The following is a 17,364-nucleotide window of genomic DNA, read 5'->3' on the forward strand; positions in this document are numbered from 1 at the left end:
AGGCCCAGAATCTCACTTCCCTGTTTCTGGTTATTCCCACTGTGGTACCACCACATCCTTGCAATGCCTCTGTAGAGTGGGGCTCAGTTCCTCATGGTACTCAGAATTCTTGAACTCATCCACCACTCCCAGTATTGGCTCAGCTTGGGAGAAATCACTCTGCTTAATTTTATTTAGCAGCACTAGGGATTGAACTGAAGGTGTCCTGCATGCTAGGCAAAGCTCTGCTACTGACCTACATCCCTAACCCTAGAAACTCTATGAAACTATATACACTTTAGTGGATTTACTGGAACGTGAATAATGTGCTCAGGTCACAAATGTTGAGACAAGCAATATAGAGTCTGCAGGCTGCTTGAGTGGAGTTTGAAGGGAAGGAGAGAAATATAGGAAAAAATAATTGAGAAACTTAAAAATTATCTTGCCTCACTCTTGAAGAGAACCACGTAGACTCTTTCTGGTCTATCCTCCTCTTTCTAGTCATTGATTCTTTTTTCTGAATATATTTAACCAACAATTACAATTGGTCTCTTCTTTATTAGAGTGCCACTACTCTATAATGACACAAACCCAGATTTCCTGGCTTTATGGATGTTGTCTCTAAATCTTTACCTACTGCCTGGTAAGGTGCCACATCAAACCAGGTGGAACTGGTGTCATGGTCATTTACTGATCTAGTAATATAGAGGGGAGATTTTTAAAAAATGTTTTTTCAGTACTAGAGATTGAACCTCGACCTTGCATATGCTAAGCAAGTTCTGTACCCTATCCCCTTTTACTTTATTTTGAGACAGGGTCTCACTAAATTGCCCAGCCTGCCTGAAGTTTAAGATGCTCCTGACTCAGTTTCCTGAGTCAGTGTGATTACAGGCTTGTACTCCTGTGCTCAACTAGTACAGGCTTCTTTGTGATATGCATTCTTATTAGGGGCTATATCACTTCCAAGTGCTGAAAACTGTTCATTAGAGGTAAAAAATTTTTTGCTTCTTTATGTATAAAGGACAGATATGCATACAACACATAAACAGATATATGGCATTTCTCTGGTACTAAAATGGCAAGGGAAGAATAACTAAAATACCTCTCTATGGGGGACAGTAATGAAAGATCAAAAAACAATTCTCTAGTTGTTACAAAGGAAAGAGACCAGTATTTATAGAATGGCTCTCAATTGGTCAGGCACAGTGCTGAACAGTCTCTCGTATTTTTATTTAATCCTCACAATAGTCATTTGTAGATGAGGAAATTGAACTTAAATAACTTGACCAAAGCCACACAGCTTAGCTTGTAGCTAGAATAGCTGAGGTTTAAGGCCAAACCTATTTCCAAAGCCTTGCTTTTTTCCATGAAACTAAGCTGCAAAGTCAAACTCAGTTCACACATATCTGAATCATTATTGCTACCCCTAAGTATTTATTTTGTTTTTGTAAATCAAGAATAGAAAAATAAAGAACTCACTAACAATGCATATGTATATGTCACTGCATTGTCTCTACCTTGTGATAAACACAGGGCACCATTGCCTCCTGCCATATTTTGTCTTAGAGTTGTTTGAAAGGAAGTCATTTGTTAGGGAAGAAAGGTGATAAAAGAAAGGAAGGATACTATCTGTACCTTTCCTATTTCCTCCCTTTAATTCCCTTTTCTGGGCTGCATCTAGCATGGTGGTTCTTGCTCCCAAATTCCACACCTTCCAGGAGTTTGTTAACATTCTGCAGTTTCTCCTTGGGAAGAATATCTTGGGGAGCTCTCTGATACAATTTTGAGCTGAGCGCTAGCTTAGAAGGCAGGAGAGCCTCAGCAATTACTCTGATGATCTCTGTCTTACAAATGTGAGCTGAGTAGCAGCTCTGTGCAGGGTCAAGCTCCAGTTCATTCTGGCAGAAGGGGCTCTCCTAGCTGTCTGCATCATCAACCTCACCTGTTTTCAGGACATTTTTCCAGCTGTTTTCTTGTTGGATGTGGATTCACTTGTGGTCAAAACAGAGTAAGAACACAAAGGAACTATGCAAAAGTTTTATTTTCCTACATGTGGAAATCAACTTTCTGTTGAAGGTTTTCTATTTTACTTGTTATTTAGATACATTTTTCTCCATTGCAGAAAAAGTAAGCTAGTCTATCCCAAACATGGCCAACATGCATGAGCAGGGAGGTAAGGGAGAAGGCAAAGAATTAACACTTATTGAGGTCCCATCATATGATGGCACACAGCTAGGTGTTTTTAATGAATTATGCTACTTGTTCTTTACCAAAAAAACCTTAATATTATCCACATTTTTAGATATAAAGAAAATGAAGCACATAAAAATTACTTGTTTAAGTCTACAAACTCACTAGGGTGACTCCAAACATTGTTCTCCTCAGAGATGCTCTAATCCAATTTCTGGGGAGCCCTAGAAGCAGAGGGCATGGTAGTCGCAGGGCCAAGCCCAGGCCAATGTAGGGGCAGAGGTGCGCAGAAGTTCACCCTCCAGAGAGCAGACACGTGTTGCCACCTCCTTGGAGAATTCACATCTACTTACAGTATTCCCAGGACTATCTTGTTACACCTGGCACCCCCAAGAGCAAAGCTTTTACTAAAACGTTTGAGGGTGTCTTGGTATTATTTTTGTAGTTTTTGCAATAAGATATTCATAAGGGAGACACAACTGAAGAAAAATCAAAATAGCAAAGGAAGTGTGACATAGCAAAAAGACAGGACAGAGTCAGGAGACTGCCTGGATGTCTCCTTAAGCAATCCACTTCTCTTTTCCAGATCTCCATTTCTTTATCCATAAAAGGAATCAACTAGCTGAAGTTTTCTTTCTGCACAAACAAACTATTTGTTCAGGGAAGGGACAGCTAAGAAATTTCTTTGAGCATTTTGTGAGTGTTGCTCCTTCCTGGTCCTGGCTGGTAATCATGCTTCTGTTTGCTTCTGGATTCCTGGGGATGACACTACAAATGATTGCAGGTATCAAGAGTAAATCAATGGATGTGTAACTGATGTGATTCTGCAATCTGTATATGGGGTAAAAATGGGAGCTCATAACCCACTTGAATCAAAGTGTGAAATATGATATATCAAGAACTATGTAATGTTTTGAACAACCAACAATAAAAAATTAAAAAAAAAAAGAATACACCCTGGAATATCCTGGTGTCTGGCAAAGGAAGAAAATAATATAAAAAGCTTTGGAAGCCTTTAGAAGCTTTGTGCTATAAAGCATGCCTTCTAATAAGGAAAACCTTACCAGCATAGTAGACACTCATGAGGAGCTCTGACCTCAGCTGTTCTCTGAATTTTCATAAATATGCTCCTCTTCACATAGAGCATTGCCACTAATCCCTGTATTCTCCCTTCCTTCAGTATGTCCCCTGGGAGCCATGTCTCTCCTGGGACCCTCAGCTTCCAGTCTGGGCCTGAGTCAGAATATTTCTGTAGCTCCTTCTATCTCAGGAGAGAGGCCTGGCCAGGTAGTTGATCTCCCTCTTAATTTCCATTACACACTTCTTTAAAAACGCCTTATTTAAGAGTTCAGTAAAGGAAGATGAAGGGAGAGAGCAATCGCTAAACCCTTAAGGTGTATTGGCCGTAGGCTAATATTTTTCCTTATTACTTAATGTAATTTTTGTAATTCACAAGGTATATACAATTATCCCAATTTACAAATGAAAAAAAATAAGTGTTAAAGAGTTTAAAGTGACTGTCCAAGGTCATAAAGTGCTGGAACAATTTTATAGCAGGTCAGTTAGATTCCAGAACCTAAGCTGACAACAATTGTAATGTCCTATGGCTGCCCAAATGGCCTTTATCTCCTCCTACTTGACTCATTTGGGGTATTCAGTGAATCAAGACTTCTAAAGAAATAAAATTTGGTTATGGTATTCTATTTTTATTTCTAGTGAAGACATTCTTCCACTTCTCTGTATCTTTGGCAGTGTTTCCTTGTATCCCACATCCTACACTTTCAAGATTCTTACTGTAAATCTTTGTATAACCAGATTCATTCCCGCTGTGTATAAGATCAGTTCTTGCTTTCAGTGAGATTTAGGAATACACCATTCAGGAAAGGATTGCTCCTACTAGGGAAGTTTTCTCTTGATGTCCTTAGCATTCTCCAAATAGATTCATTCACATATGTTTATTACGAATTCCAAGGTAGTTTTTTTGGCATCAGGAATAGAATGGTGGAAAAATCAGCCTTTCTGATATTTTCCAACAAATAATATATTTTTCCTGCTTTCAAGTCCAACTCTGTTGTGTTCCTTTTATGATTCTTGAACTGATTTCAGCATTCCAAAGTGTTACCTTACACCTTTCCACCTGATTTTCCTCCTCATGAATTCTAGAACTACATCTGGTTGCAAACTTGATAAAAATCCCACTGGTCCAACTATGGAACTTGAAAAGTTCAGAGTTTGGAGGAGTAATACCAGGGCCAATGCAAAGGCCTCTTTTTCTTCCTATTGAGAAGGGATCATTCCTCCAGAGGTGCCACCTTAGAAAAATGCTAGCAAGCTGCTAGTAGCATGTCCCAGGTCAGGGACGTGGGTCAGAGCAATTATTCAATGATGACACACTACTGAGTGCCTCCAAACATCCAGAAGGCTGTTATGCCAGCATCAGCAGGCAGCTGACTTGTGGTGGGATTTGAAGGGCTGTTCAGTAGGGTCTTTCCCCCTACACAGCCCCACTACTTGCAATTCTACTTTTGAAGTTTTATTCCTTGACTCTTAAATATTTTCAGTTCTTAATACTCTATGTCTGTGAGGCAGGTTTTATGAAAAATGGAATAGTTGAGTCAAGAGGGAAAGAAGCTGTGTTGATAAGATGGAGAGATTCCAAAGGTAAACTTTTTCTGTCACTGAAAAGTGTTAAGCCTTGTGCTGCCAACTCTGGACAATTAGGGAGCTAAGGAAATTTTGCCTCTGGAAACTATCAAAGAACCCCATTGGGATTGGTTTTCAAGTGCAATGACTTGATGATCTCAAGTTATAGAATTAGGACCTAAGCTCATACAACACATAGAACATCAAAGCATACTGATGTTATGAAATTTCTTTTGCTAAACATAAAATCTCTATATCATAGTTCCATAGTTCTCTATGGAGTTCCCAAGGTAGAGAGGATTCATCTATCTGGCAAAAAAAGAAACTTTATTTATGAAATATTTTCAAATCTACTTTAAAAACTGATTTCATTTCTGATGAAGAGGAATATCATAATTAAAACTGAGAATACTAAACTTTATAAAAATGTGTTTTAAGTTATCTTTATATTTTAGATGCTCAGCTTTTTCTTTTCTTTAAAGAAGGGCTTATTTCATAGGGGTGAAAGAACTTAGCATTTTGCAGAAATATACTATGAGATACCTAGGTGAATGATGGGTTAATGCGGATTGACCCATTGTTAGTTAAATAAGGTCATGCTTGCATGTTTTTGAGATAAATCAAGGGATGATATCAACTGTGAGTCACTCAAAGGATTTCATATTCAAAGAGTCTGGCCTAAGAGTTATATAAAAAGGGACACATAAGGAACTTGAACTACAATAGCGCAGAGTAAATTGAGTTAAGCTCTTCTGGAGGGAGAAGTTAACAATGAAGCTTCTTCTGTTGATTCTGGTCCTGTGGGTCACTGAGCTTGGAGCTGCTTCCCAAGCCAAAGTAATAAGCCCCACAGAAATGGATGAGGAATTTGCTGAAGTAAGTATTGTCACTATAGTATTTATCTAGCCTGATTTTTGTCTTTATTGCATTTACTTGTTTTATTTTGAAAAAGGCTATTTGAAAACTGTTCTATTAGGCTGTTTGCCTTCAGTATTGATTTTTTTCTTTGCTAGAGAGGAATATAAAGAAAGTATTAGTTTTGAAGGAGTGTTATGAAATGGGTAAGTGACATTTGTCCCTTTCTCTAAAAAGTCTTGACCAAGGACTTTCAGTTCAGTATAATTCTGTTATAATATTTTACATTAGTCATCTATGCCAATTAACAGTCTGAGATTGTCTGGTGGATTGACCAATTTAACCACATCAGCTGCCATGATAATTTCAACATACTCCCATTACCCTTCTTCATCCCAGATATTTCTTCATAAGCCTTTTTCTTAAAAATATTACTTTCAATTCTTATGTGCTTTATGACTAAAAGAGCTGGATCTCTTATTTTCTAAAATTAACTTGATTTTTTTTTAACATAGGCTGGCTTCAAACTCTTGAGCTGAAGTGATGCTCTCACCTTAGCCTCCCACATAGCTGGAACTACAAGCATGTGCTGCCATGCATGGTTCTATTTTCTAAAATTATTTTAACTTTGAACTTATCATAGTTGTCCATTGTGTCCAGCTTTGTATTTTTAAACAAGGATTTTTTTTTTTTTTGTAGTACTGAGGATGGAACTTAGGGCTTAAGAGCATGCTAGGCAAACCATCTACCACGAATTGCATCCCAAGTCAAGCAAGAAAGTTTTATCCCAGCTTAAATTAACACTTTAAGCATTCTAGCAATGAAGATTTTTGTCATTTATCAAATAACATAATATACTAAAATATTTTCAAAGGAGTAGAAACAAGTTTGAAGAAGTAGAAACAAAGATTTTTTCCCCCCATTGGGCTTCTAGAAATAAATCTAGTAAGTTCTGACATGTTTTTGATAACACATAAATTAAACTGTTTTTTCATTATAATAATCGTCTAAATAACAACATTCTAACCTGTGATTAAAATGTAAAAATACCTAGTTTGAAAATATCACTGTTCAGGTGGGTCAAAACGCAAAGCTCCCAGGGCCAACTTTCCTGCGTGTGGCTATATATTACTGAATGTATCTTTTTCCAGATGTACCTGAATCATTTTTATGGACTTATGGAGACAATTCCAATGACAAAAATGAAAATCAGTAGGGACTCCTTAAAGGAAAAAATCCAGGAAATGCAGCAGTTCTTTGGGCTAAACGTGACCGGGCAGCTGGACACTTCTACTCTGGAGGTGATGCACAAACCTAGATGTGGAGTGCCTGATGTCCATCATTACAGCACATTTCAAGGAAGGCCAGTGTGGAAGAAGCATGAAATCACCTACAGGTAATGCAGGTGTATGGAGCTGTGAGTTCTTCTGTTTTCCCAGTGGTTTGACTTCGAGAAACCCAAGCCCTTTAGATACAATATATCCCTAAATTTGGAAGTAGAGAAGTGACCTTCCTCAATTGTTACTCTATCTCTGTGCTTAAATTCATTGTCTCTAGAAGGAAGGAAGAATTGCTCACTCAAGAAGAGTTGTAATTGTATGTCTTGCAGGTTAAGTTAGCAGAATATAAGAAAGTTTCAAATAAAAGGAGCATGAAGTTGAAATAATTATAAGTCCGAGAGAGGAGAAAGTATACAGAGTAGTCAAGATGGGCAAATGTGGAAGTCTGGGAGCAGGAGAAGAAGCTATAAGCATCTATGAAAGAAAATCCATCACAATGACTTCATTTCAGTCATAAATAAGAGAAATTAAGATAGATTTTGGTTAGGAGAAAGTTGTCCAAGGAAAAATGGTTTGTACTAAAGCAAATTGTTCTTTGTCTGAATTCTTGATTTATGCAATGCTTCATCCTTCAGTGAGGGTCTTGGAACTGAAGTATTATGATAAGACAATTAACATATAGTTTCTATGTTTCTCTCTCTTTTTTTCTGATAAAGAATCAATAATTACACTCCTGACATGAAGCAAGAGGATGTTGACTATGCCATCCAGAAAGCTTTTCAAGTATGGAGTGACGTGACGCCCCTGAAATTCAGAAGGGTTCATGCGGGAGAAGCTGACATTATGATATCTTTTGCAAATGGAGGTGAAGAATTTGGACTCCATCTGTCTCATTTGACATGATCTATAGCATATATGAAAGCACTAATTTTCTTTCCTTTTTTTTTTTTTTTAAAAAAAAAAAGCTCATGGAGATTTCAACCCTTTTGATGGCAAAGATGGAGTCTTAGCCCATGCTTATGAACCTGGACCTGGTATTGGAGGAGATGCACATTTTGATGAGGCAGAAACCTGGAGTAAAAATTACAATGGTAGGGAAAAAAAATTAAACTTAACAAATTTTAAAATCTGTCCTGATTTTGAAAGTCTACCTTCTGGCAAAATATGATAACCTGGAAAAATTTGTGCAGACTATAATTTTGCCTCTAGATCAAATTTAACTCTTTAGCTGAGTCTCAGTTTCACCTCTTATAAATTGAGGATATTACACTAGATTATCTTAAAGATAATCTCTAAGAATCTACTGTAATTCTATGAGATATAAGCAAGATTATTAGTATAGACTCAGGGAAGGTAAAAGCTGTTATTTAGGTTTGGAAAGTAAAATCCATGAACTCTAAAGCAAACACAAATACTAATAATTCTGTATATGCCAACACATAGCATAACGTGGTCATGGGTTTGACTCATTACTTGCTGATAATTTCTTAGATTCATATTGATGCAGAAAGATAAAGTTATAGAGAATTTAGAGACCTGTATGGAGAAACCCAAAATTATATAGTCACATGGTCTTGTGTGGTCCTGTGACAAAAATTGCAGAATGTTCAACAAATCAATTATTTAAATGATTGAAGTACTTTGTGTGCATTTGCAGAAGGACTGTAACTCACCCTCTGTCTCAGATGTATGCATATGGTTAACTAAACTCACCTATAACTTGGTGAATCACTAACATGAAAAATTCTAGACTATATGACTTGCTTATGTGGAAAGTAAATAGGGATAAAGTTAAGAAGATAGTCTAATCAGCATCCCCCTGTCTCTGACTGTAGGGCAATATTTTTATAGACACTCTGTCCACCAGAAAGGCTATTCCAGTCTGATATGTAGCTTAAGGCTTATCAACTTTTTGATGAGAAGAGGACTTCTGTATTTTAAAGGCAGATCATGTAGGATTAGGCACTTGCTGAATTGCAAATCCTCAACCAGACATGTTAAATGTGTCTAAATTTTATCCAGGGGTATTTGGGGATTGTAAGCTCTTCATCTGAAATGAGATACTAGTGCTGGCTAGCCTCAAAGAACGTTTAGAATTCTAATAGTCCTTTAAAAAGTATTTAATACAGCTCAAGAGAAAATTGAGACCAAGAGAAGGGTAGTGACTAGTTGGTGGAAAAGCTGGACTGGAATATGTATTTCCCAGTTCTTAGACTTAGTTTTTTAAATTGACTTGATTCTATGCTTCAAAAAGTTATTTATGAAAATTCTAACTTAAAATGCTTATTCTCAACCTAAATTTTTGACTCAAAAAAATTAAGTGAATAATTAGGCTAATTGTTATGGTGTTGGGTGATGGGGTATTTGCATACAGAGATCAGAAGGACACAATTCTGTCATTGAGCCTGCAATCTAGTAGAGGACAGAACATGAGCAGAAATACGTTATTTGGAGTTGGGGACTAATGGTGGTGGTTTGTACAAAGTGATATGAGAACTGAGAATAGAATAAATTCAGATTTAGGCCAAATTGTAAAAGCTCTGTTTACTCTTCCCAGTCTCATGTGGAGTTGAGGGAATAACCTAGTTCTAGCTTCCTTCTTCTATTTGTGAGAAGAATGACAGCTCTCTGAGTTAGTTGCTGGGCCTGGGTTAAGGTTGTGCATAGCCTGTGTGCCTGGACCCTCTGCAGGAGAGGTGTGGACTCTTCACCTAGTTACCTGGTGGTAGGTATTTCAGGAGTCCCAAGTGGTGCGTGACTCAGACAAATCATTTCTTCTGAGATATAGTTTTGTTACAGGAAAAAACAAAACAAGACAAAACAAAACAGAAGACATAGGTGTAAAACACAAAATTTCAGGAGTTATTTAAATCTGAGAATTTAGAAATTGGGGAGAAGGGGCATACCTTTCTTCCCTCTTTTACTAACAAAAGTGAATCCTCTAAGACATATAGAAATAACGAATAAGCATGATTATAACTTTTTAGTCCAAATTCTGTTAGTGCCTTTAATTATATTTAGAATTATGTGTAGTAAAAATCATGAGCTTCTGAGCCAAGAAATTTGGATCCCAAAGCACTTAATTTGATCAATTGACCCTTTGGGTTCTCTTTCTTTATTTTGTTTATTTTTATGTGATGCTAAGAATCAAACCCAGTGCCTCACATGTGCAAGGCAGGCGCTCTGCCACTGAGCTACAGCCCCAGCCCTGGGTCCTCTTGATATATAAATGATGAGCTGGTGGTTTTCTTGAGTTGGGTAAAGATTAGACACAGTGTGCTGTATTTCTCAGTCATTCATAGTATCTGGAACTTATGGATAGATAGCCTCACATGTGGGTCTAGTAAAGGATGGTTATTAAAGACCTTTCTATATTCACTGAAGCTGGATAAAGAGTAAAAGCAACCAGACATGGTAGTGCAGACCTATAATACTAGCTGCTCAAAAGTCTGATGCAGGAAAATTTCAAGTCCAAGTTTAGCCTGGGCAACTTGGTGAGACCCTGTCTCAAAATAATTTTAAAACGGGGCTGGCAGTGTAGCTCAGTGGTGGGATGCTTGTCTAGCTTGTTCAAAGTGCTGGTTCAATCCCTAGTTCCAAAAAATAAAACAAAACAAAAAAAAAGGAGTAAGAGCTGAGTATAAGTAGAGTCATGGGACTTGGGAATTACTTTTTTTTTTTTTTGAGATTTTGGGGATTGAACCCAGGGCCTACTAGGTGAGTGCTCTACCACTGAGTTATAACAACCTCTATCTATTTCTCCCCCTTACCGCCCCCCCTTTTTTTGAGAGACAAGCTCTCTCTACGTTGTCCAGGCTGACCTTGAACTCCTAGGCTCAAGTGATCCTCTTGCTCATTCTCCCAAGTGGTTGAAACAAACACACCTTGCATTAGTTAAGAATGATTAGAATCAATGAGTTAATTACTGAACATAGCTATGAGTTATTCTAGGAATTTTCACAACAGAATACATTTCATTTGCTTACTAGTTCAGTGGTCCCGAGCAAATTTTCCCCTCCCAGGAGATATTTTTGTTGTTGTAAAAAATAGAGGGGGTTTGCCATTAGCATTTAGCATTTAGTGGTACAACTAGAGATTTCTAAACAGCTATAATACAAAGGACTGCCTTATACAAAGAATTATCTGACCTATAATGTCAATAATGTTGATTTTAAGAAACCCTATTTAAGAGAGTGAGGAAATCAGTACTTTCACTGTCTCAGATATTATGTTATTGTCTTCAGAATTCCAAGGTAAGAAATGTAAAGTTAAAGGATAATTATCCATCAACTGATGAATAGATAAAGAATGCATTATATATACATAGTGGAATACTATTCAGCTATAAAAAGTATGAAGTCCAATCACTGAATGAAACTGGAAGTCATTAAGTGAAAAACTGGCACAGAAAAACAAGTACCACATGATCTTACTAACAAGTGGAGTCCAAAAAAGTTGATCTCATAAAAGTTGTGAGTAGGATAGTGGTTTCCAGAGGCTAAAGAGAATATAGGGAAGGAAAGAAGTGGGAAAGGTTGATCAACGGTACTAAGTTATAGTTAGGTAGGAGTAAGAATTTTTGGTGTGCTATTGTACAGAAGGGTTACTATAGATAACAATATTGTAGTGCATATTTCAAAAAGCTTGAAGAAATAATTTTGAATGCTTTCCCCACAAAGAAACATTGCATATATATAGATAGATAGATATAGGTATAGATAACAAATGTTTCTATACCTATAGCTATATTTCTGTATCTATATCTATATAGATATATAGATATAGATAGAATCATGATACTTCATAAGTATGTACAATTTTATGAGTCATTTTAAAATAAGATGACTGTGTATTTCACACTTTATCCCCTTTGGTTGATTTCTTCCTAGGCAGGAACTTATTCCTTGTTGCTGTCCATGAACTTGGGCATTCCTTGGGACTTGGGCATTCCAATGATCGAAAGGCAATAATGTACCCCAACTATGGTTATCTCGACCCCAACACGTTTCACCTGTCTTCTGATGACATCCGTGGCATTCAGTCCCTCTACGGTGAGTTGGACCTCCATGTCATTTTGCCATACAAAGTTAGTTACACTTATAAACATTCTAGGAGTATCTACATTAGGATAAAACTTTACTTCCTTTTCTGTTGAACCTTTGGAAGCCCTGTGAGGTAAGTAGCATGGATAACATATTCCATATGGAGACAAAAGACCTGGGGTGTAATTTCAGGTGAAACCTGTGGCTTTGGTGTGTTGTCCCATTGAAGAGGCACATGGAGAAATAATCTAACAATCACAAAAATCAGATTATTCTCCTCCATGATATGCAACTATATGGAAAAAAATCCTTAGTATATACATCTTATGAATTTTATAGAACACTTAAATTAACATTGATGCATTTTGTCGCCAAGAATATGGCATGTTTTTAAAAGAATGGTTCTTTCTCTTAGGAATTAAAATGCACAATTTTTACTAATGTTTCTTGAAATGTATTTTTAGGAGGCCCAGAGAAGCACCAACCTATGCCAAATCCGGACAGACCAAAGCCAGCTGTCTGTGACCCCAACTTGAGTTTTGATGCTGTCACTACATTGGGAGATAAAATTATTTTCTTTAAAGACGGGTAGGACCATTTTCATATCTACCCAATATCCAGGGCTTTGTTTTGTTCAGAGAGAGAGAGAGAGAGAATTTTAATATTTATTTTTTAGTTTTCGGCAGACACAACATCTTTGTATGTGGTGCTGAGGATCAAACCCGGGCCGCATGCATGCCAGGCGAGCGCGCTACCGCTTGAGCCACATCCCCAGCCCTTGTTTTTTTTGTTGATCAGAGAATAGTTGAAGTGAGGTAGATGAAACTTGTAAGCAGTGACTTGAATTTGGTTCAATAGACAGAGGAAAGATCTTACAGATTTTAAAGCAAGAAATTGGTATGATTATGTCTGTATTAACTAGAACACTAGTGTGCAAAAATGGATTTACAGTAAGAATCTGGGCTGGGAAGTTAGAAGACAGGAAGCAGAAAAGCCCAACTATTTTAGTTATAGAAAAAGATAGTGAAGTTGGGAGGTAAGGAGCTGCTATGTAAAAGATTTTCTCCAGGATGACTTACAACTTCTGCCTTGGAACACAGATTGAGGTAGATTTTGCAGGGAGGGCAGTGGGGAAGATTGATATTTGGTAGGTAGGACCAATATTCTGTTTTTTTTTTCTTTTTTGAAATTATAAAACAGACATCTAAGATTAGGTAACTCCCAGTTTATAAAACTGGTGAACAAGCTGGGAGGCCAGGTTAGAATCTTAGATCGCTAGATTCCAAGTTCCAGATTATTTCCATATCTCAGATTGACTGTAAAAGTCATTGTCACTATCAAAAATTGATTAAGATCTTCTCCTGTGATGCTCCCACTGAGACATCCATAGACTAGAATGTGCAAATAATGGAATGATGTATCAACTCTTAACCAAGAGCTGTGGTGGCCACCTGTCGTCACAGATATGTTGGAGGTTGAGGAGGGAAGACCCCTTGAGTCCAGGAATCTGAGTCCAGTCTGGGCAACACAGTGAGGCCCTCATCTCAAAAAGAGAGGAAGGAAGGAAGGGAGGCAAGGAGGGAGGGAGGGAGGGAGGGAGGAAACAATAACTGATTTCACAGGTCCTTCCTGTTCACATTTCACGGTACCTGAGTCTATAACAGCGGCTAACGTGTCAAATGCCTTTCATGGCAGGTTCTTCTGGTGGAAGTTTCCTGAGACATCAAAGACCGGCATTAGTTCAATATCTTCCTTATGGCCAACCCTGCCTTCTGGCATTCAAGCTGCTTATGAAATTGAAGCCAGAAATCAAGTTTTTCTTTTTAAAGGTAATTCCAATGTTTAGTTTTGCCAAATTAAGGGAAAACTACTATTTTTTTATTGATATAGATCAAAAAAGCACTCCAGATTTTATTAATGGTAGCTCTGAACCAAAAGTACCCTAACTACACAGGAAATAGAACTTTGGGGGCTAGTTTGTAAAATATAACATGTTGATATTTGTGGGAAAAAACCACAAAACTGTAGGAGATAGACCATGTTTAAGATCCATGTACATTTAAGAACTCTAGGGAAAGATGATGTTGTTTGTAGTAAGTCAGTATTTTTATTATTCTTTCTGGGTAACCCTAATATATCCTTTTTTTGTCTTCACAGATGACAAGTACTGGTTACTTAGCAATATGAGACTGCAGCCAAACTATCCAAAGAGTATATATTCGCTGGGCTTTCCTAAATATGTGAAAAAAATTGATGGTGCTGTCTTCAACCCACTTCTCTACAAGACCTACTTCTTTGTAAATAGCTGGTATTGGAGGTGAGCTTTAGCTTTGACCTCTAAGATTTGTGAAACAGGCATGGAATGGATCTTTCCAGAAGGTACTTCTTCTAAAGAAAAGAGAACAGGGACCCAGGGGAGGGAGAGAAAGGGGAGGAATGAAAACTGACTGGTATGTTAGGTGCATGTACAAATGTGTCACAGTGATTCTCACTATTATGTATAATCATAATATATGAATAGAAAATTTGGGAAACTTTTTTGAAAAAAAGAAGTAGTTTTTTGATGCAAATTCTTAAAGATCCTTGACCTTCTTGGGAAAGGAATCGAGAGAACATAGGACTGAAATAGTCATTTTCAACCTAGTTCTTTTCTCTTTGCTGTGGGTTTCTGATATATAAGAATAGTATAAAATGTATTTTTTAAAAAAAGCATTTTGCTCAGTGGTAGAGCACTTGTCTAGCATGCGTGAGGCCCTTGCTTTGATCTCCAACAGTACATAAAAGAGATAAATAAATCTTAAAAATAAAAAGAAACACTTTATTTCCCCCCCACACATTTTTTACTGATGCATTATAGTTGTACCTACTGATGGGATTCGTTGTTACATATTCATACATGCACACAACACACAGTATAACAATATAACTTGGCCCATATCACTCCCAAAAGAAACACATTAAATGAGATGTTATAGTATTAATCAGAGTGGAAACACTAGAAAATAGTTTTATAGATGTGTGAGAACTAGTATTTAGTGCACAGTCATTTTGGATTTCTGGACTCCTTTCTGTGATCACTGAACCCAAAAGGTAAGGGAGGAAACCTTCCTTAGAATGGCAGGAGATCCTGAATGGCCAGCAGCACATCTGATGATTGTCTGGTTTTGTCTCAAATATCTAATTTTGAAGTACGACTGAGTCATCTATAACTTCTGCAAAAACCAGCCATTTCCCAGATTGCTTACGTGATTAGCATGAGGAATAACAGAATGTATTAAGAAAGCTACATTATAATCTCTATTCTCTAATTTTTTTTCTTTTTCATTTTTGTTTTGTTGGTACTGGGAATTAAACCCAGGACCTCATGCATGCTAGGCAAGTACTCTACCATTGAGCTACACCTCCAACCCTTTTTATTTTGAGACAGATTCTGGGTAAGCTGTCATGGCTAGCCTCCAACTTGTTTCTCCTGTCTCAGCCTCCCAAGTAGCTGGGATTACAGACATGTACCATTAGCAAAATTCTATTTTTCTTTTGAAAATCTAAAATTCAACATTTAATTTCAGTTGACTACCACATGCTTATGACATCTTTGTCCACCAATCTTAGCCTTTTTTTGAGAAGTAGAACTTTTGATTTTAGAAAATAGGACTTTGTGTTCACTAACTGGTATAGTATTTCATAGCCCATCATCATTAACATTTAATATTCAAATTCCTTTGAGTCCATGGATAGTAAACCCTTGCCTCTTCTGTTATCTTCTGGGAGGAAATTGTTGATTTTGTCTCAGTGGTAAGCTTTTGAAAAGAAGACAATGTCATGCAAACAAATATTTGTTCAGTGGGGTCTTTTGCTGTAGTAAATCACCTTCAATTCCAGGCTGCATAAAGGAGGACTCAGCTTTGGGGCAAGCACTGTGGGGTAGTAGAAAGGCTTGACTAGAGTCAGCAGCCTAGGGTTGGAGTCATATAAGGACTTAGAGTGAAGCAGAGATCTGTTTAGGTCCCTGGTTTTCTTTAACAGTATAGTTAAAACTTTTTCAGAAAAAAAAAAAATCTTTCAGGAGAGAAGACAGGTTTAAGGCTCATGTCATATGATCCATTTTCTGATTGAGTTCCTGCTGGTTATTTCTCTGCTCAGGTATGATGAGAGGAATCAGCGCATGGACCCTGGTTATCCCCGACAGATTACCAAGAACTTCCCAGGAATTGGGCCTAAAATTGATGCAGTCTTCTATTTCAAAAGTAAGTAGACTGGAAATCCTACTAACACTTAAACTAGATTTTCAAACTCCAAGATCAGAGAATGAGCTCCAAATAGGAAAGGGGAGGGACTCTGAATTCTTGATAGGGCCACAGAAGGAAAACACCTTGTGCCTGACTGAGAAGACAGGATAGAAAAATGAGTGGGCAGTGGCACCAGCACTGTCCAAGGGTGGTCTGGCAAGCAGGGGGACATGGTCACTGCTAGTCCTCCTGTGTCTGAGCCCCTGGAGTTTCCTGTGACTCCATTGGCTGCTTAGTGTGTGCAGTGAGCCCATGGCAAGCCTGGACTCATATTTTCTTACACCTTACATTCTTTACCTTTTCTTTTTAGTCACTTTTACCCTCATCCATCCTCATGGTCTGGGACTGAGGTGGGATGAGGAAAGAAGTTCAAGTTTGTGTTGTGAATATCTTCAGGTTCAGCCTAAGCATAACTTTTCAATTGGTCTCAGATTATTTTTTTCTTTCCCTAAGTCTATTTTTTTCTCCATCAAGGTCTATATGTGCCCCACCTGGCCACACTAGCCACTCTTGAGTCCTGCACCCTGTATGTGATTGGTTCTGGGTAGATATCCAGGGGCAGAATACCTAGCCAAGAGTCCCCAATATTTATATTTTTAAATCCCATCTCATCTAATCTAGGTAATCTATAAAAACAGATTTTTTTCCTAAAGAAATACAAGGGTAAAATTAAATAATTTAATCTGTTTTTATTTTTAGGAGACTACTATTTCTTCCAAGGATCTACCCAACTTAAATATGATGTTATGTTACATCGTGTTACCAAAAGGCTGAGAAGCAGTAACTGGTTTGGTTGTTAGAAATTATGTAATTCATGGTGCTTGTTAATTCAACTTCAGTTTAATAAGTATTTATTGCATATTTTCTATGTGCTCAGGGTACCACTACATGATGATATATACCATAAAGTAAAATCTATAGGCCGTAAGAAAATGATTGTATAGATAAATGATTATACAAAGTGTAAACTTTTACTGTCAATTTTTGCTTGACTCTACTATTAAGTTTGAGAATAGATACCTTCAACGTCCACAAAATACCTTTTAGAGGCTGCTCTGTAAGTTGGATTCTAATAACCTTGGGCTGAGA

At 37.4% G+C, this 17,364-nt stretch overlaps 1 protein-coding gene and 1 non-coding gene across 2 annotated transcripts; one reads left to right on the plus strand and one right to left on the minus strand.

Annotated features, from left to right (window-relative positions):
* The first annotated feature begins 5,549 nt into the window (after positions 1–5,549).
* Mmp12 (matrix metallopeptidase 12) lies at positions 5,550–17,341 on the plus strand. The gene is made up of 10 exons (XM_046467188.2): positions 5,550–5,688; positions 6,819–7,063; positions 7,664–7,812; positions 7,913–8,038; positions 11,837–11,998; positions 12,454–12,577; positions 13,685–13,818; positions 14,147–14,306; positions 16,130–16,233; positions 16,975–17,341. The coding sequence occupies exons 1-10, from the start codon at positions 5,584–5,586 to the stop codon at positions 17,073–17,075; spliced, it is 1,410 nt and encodes a 469-aa protein (XP_046323144.1). The 5' UTR covers positions 5,550–5,583; the 3' UTR covers positions 17,076–17,341.
* Trnaa-agc (transfer RNA alanine (anticodon AGC)) lies at positions 15,323–15,397 on the minus strand. Its single transcript has one exon. It is a non-coding gene; the product is annotated as a tRNA-Ala (tRNA).
* Positions 17,342–17,364: the final 23 nt, after the last annotated feature.

The sequence above is a fragment of the Marmota monax genome, unplaced genomic scaffold (assembly GCF_021218885.2).
Source record: "Marmota monax isolate L192 unplaced genomic scaffold, Marmota_monax_Labrador192_F-V1.1 WCK01_AAM20220418_F8-fsc00045, whole genome shotgun sequence".
NCBI lineage: Eukaryota > Metazoa > Chordata > Mammalia > Rodentia > Sciuridae > Marmota > Marmota monax.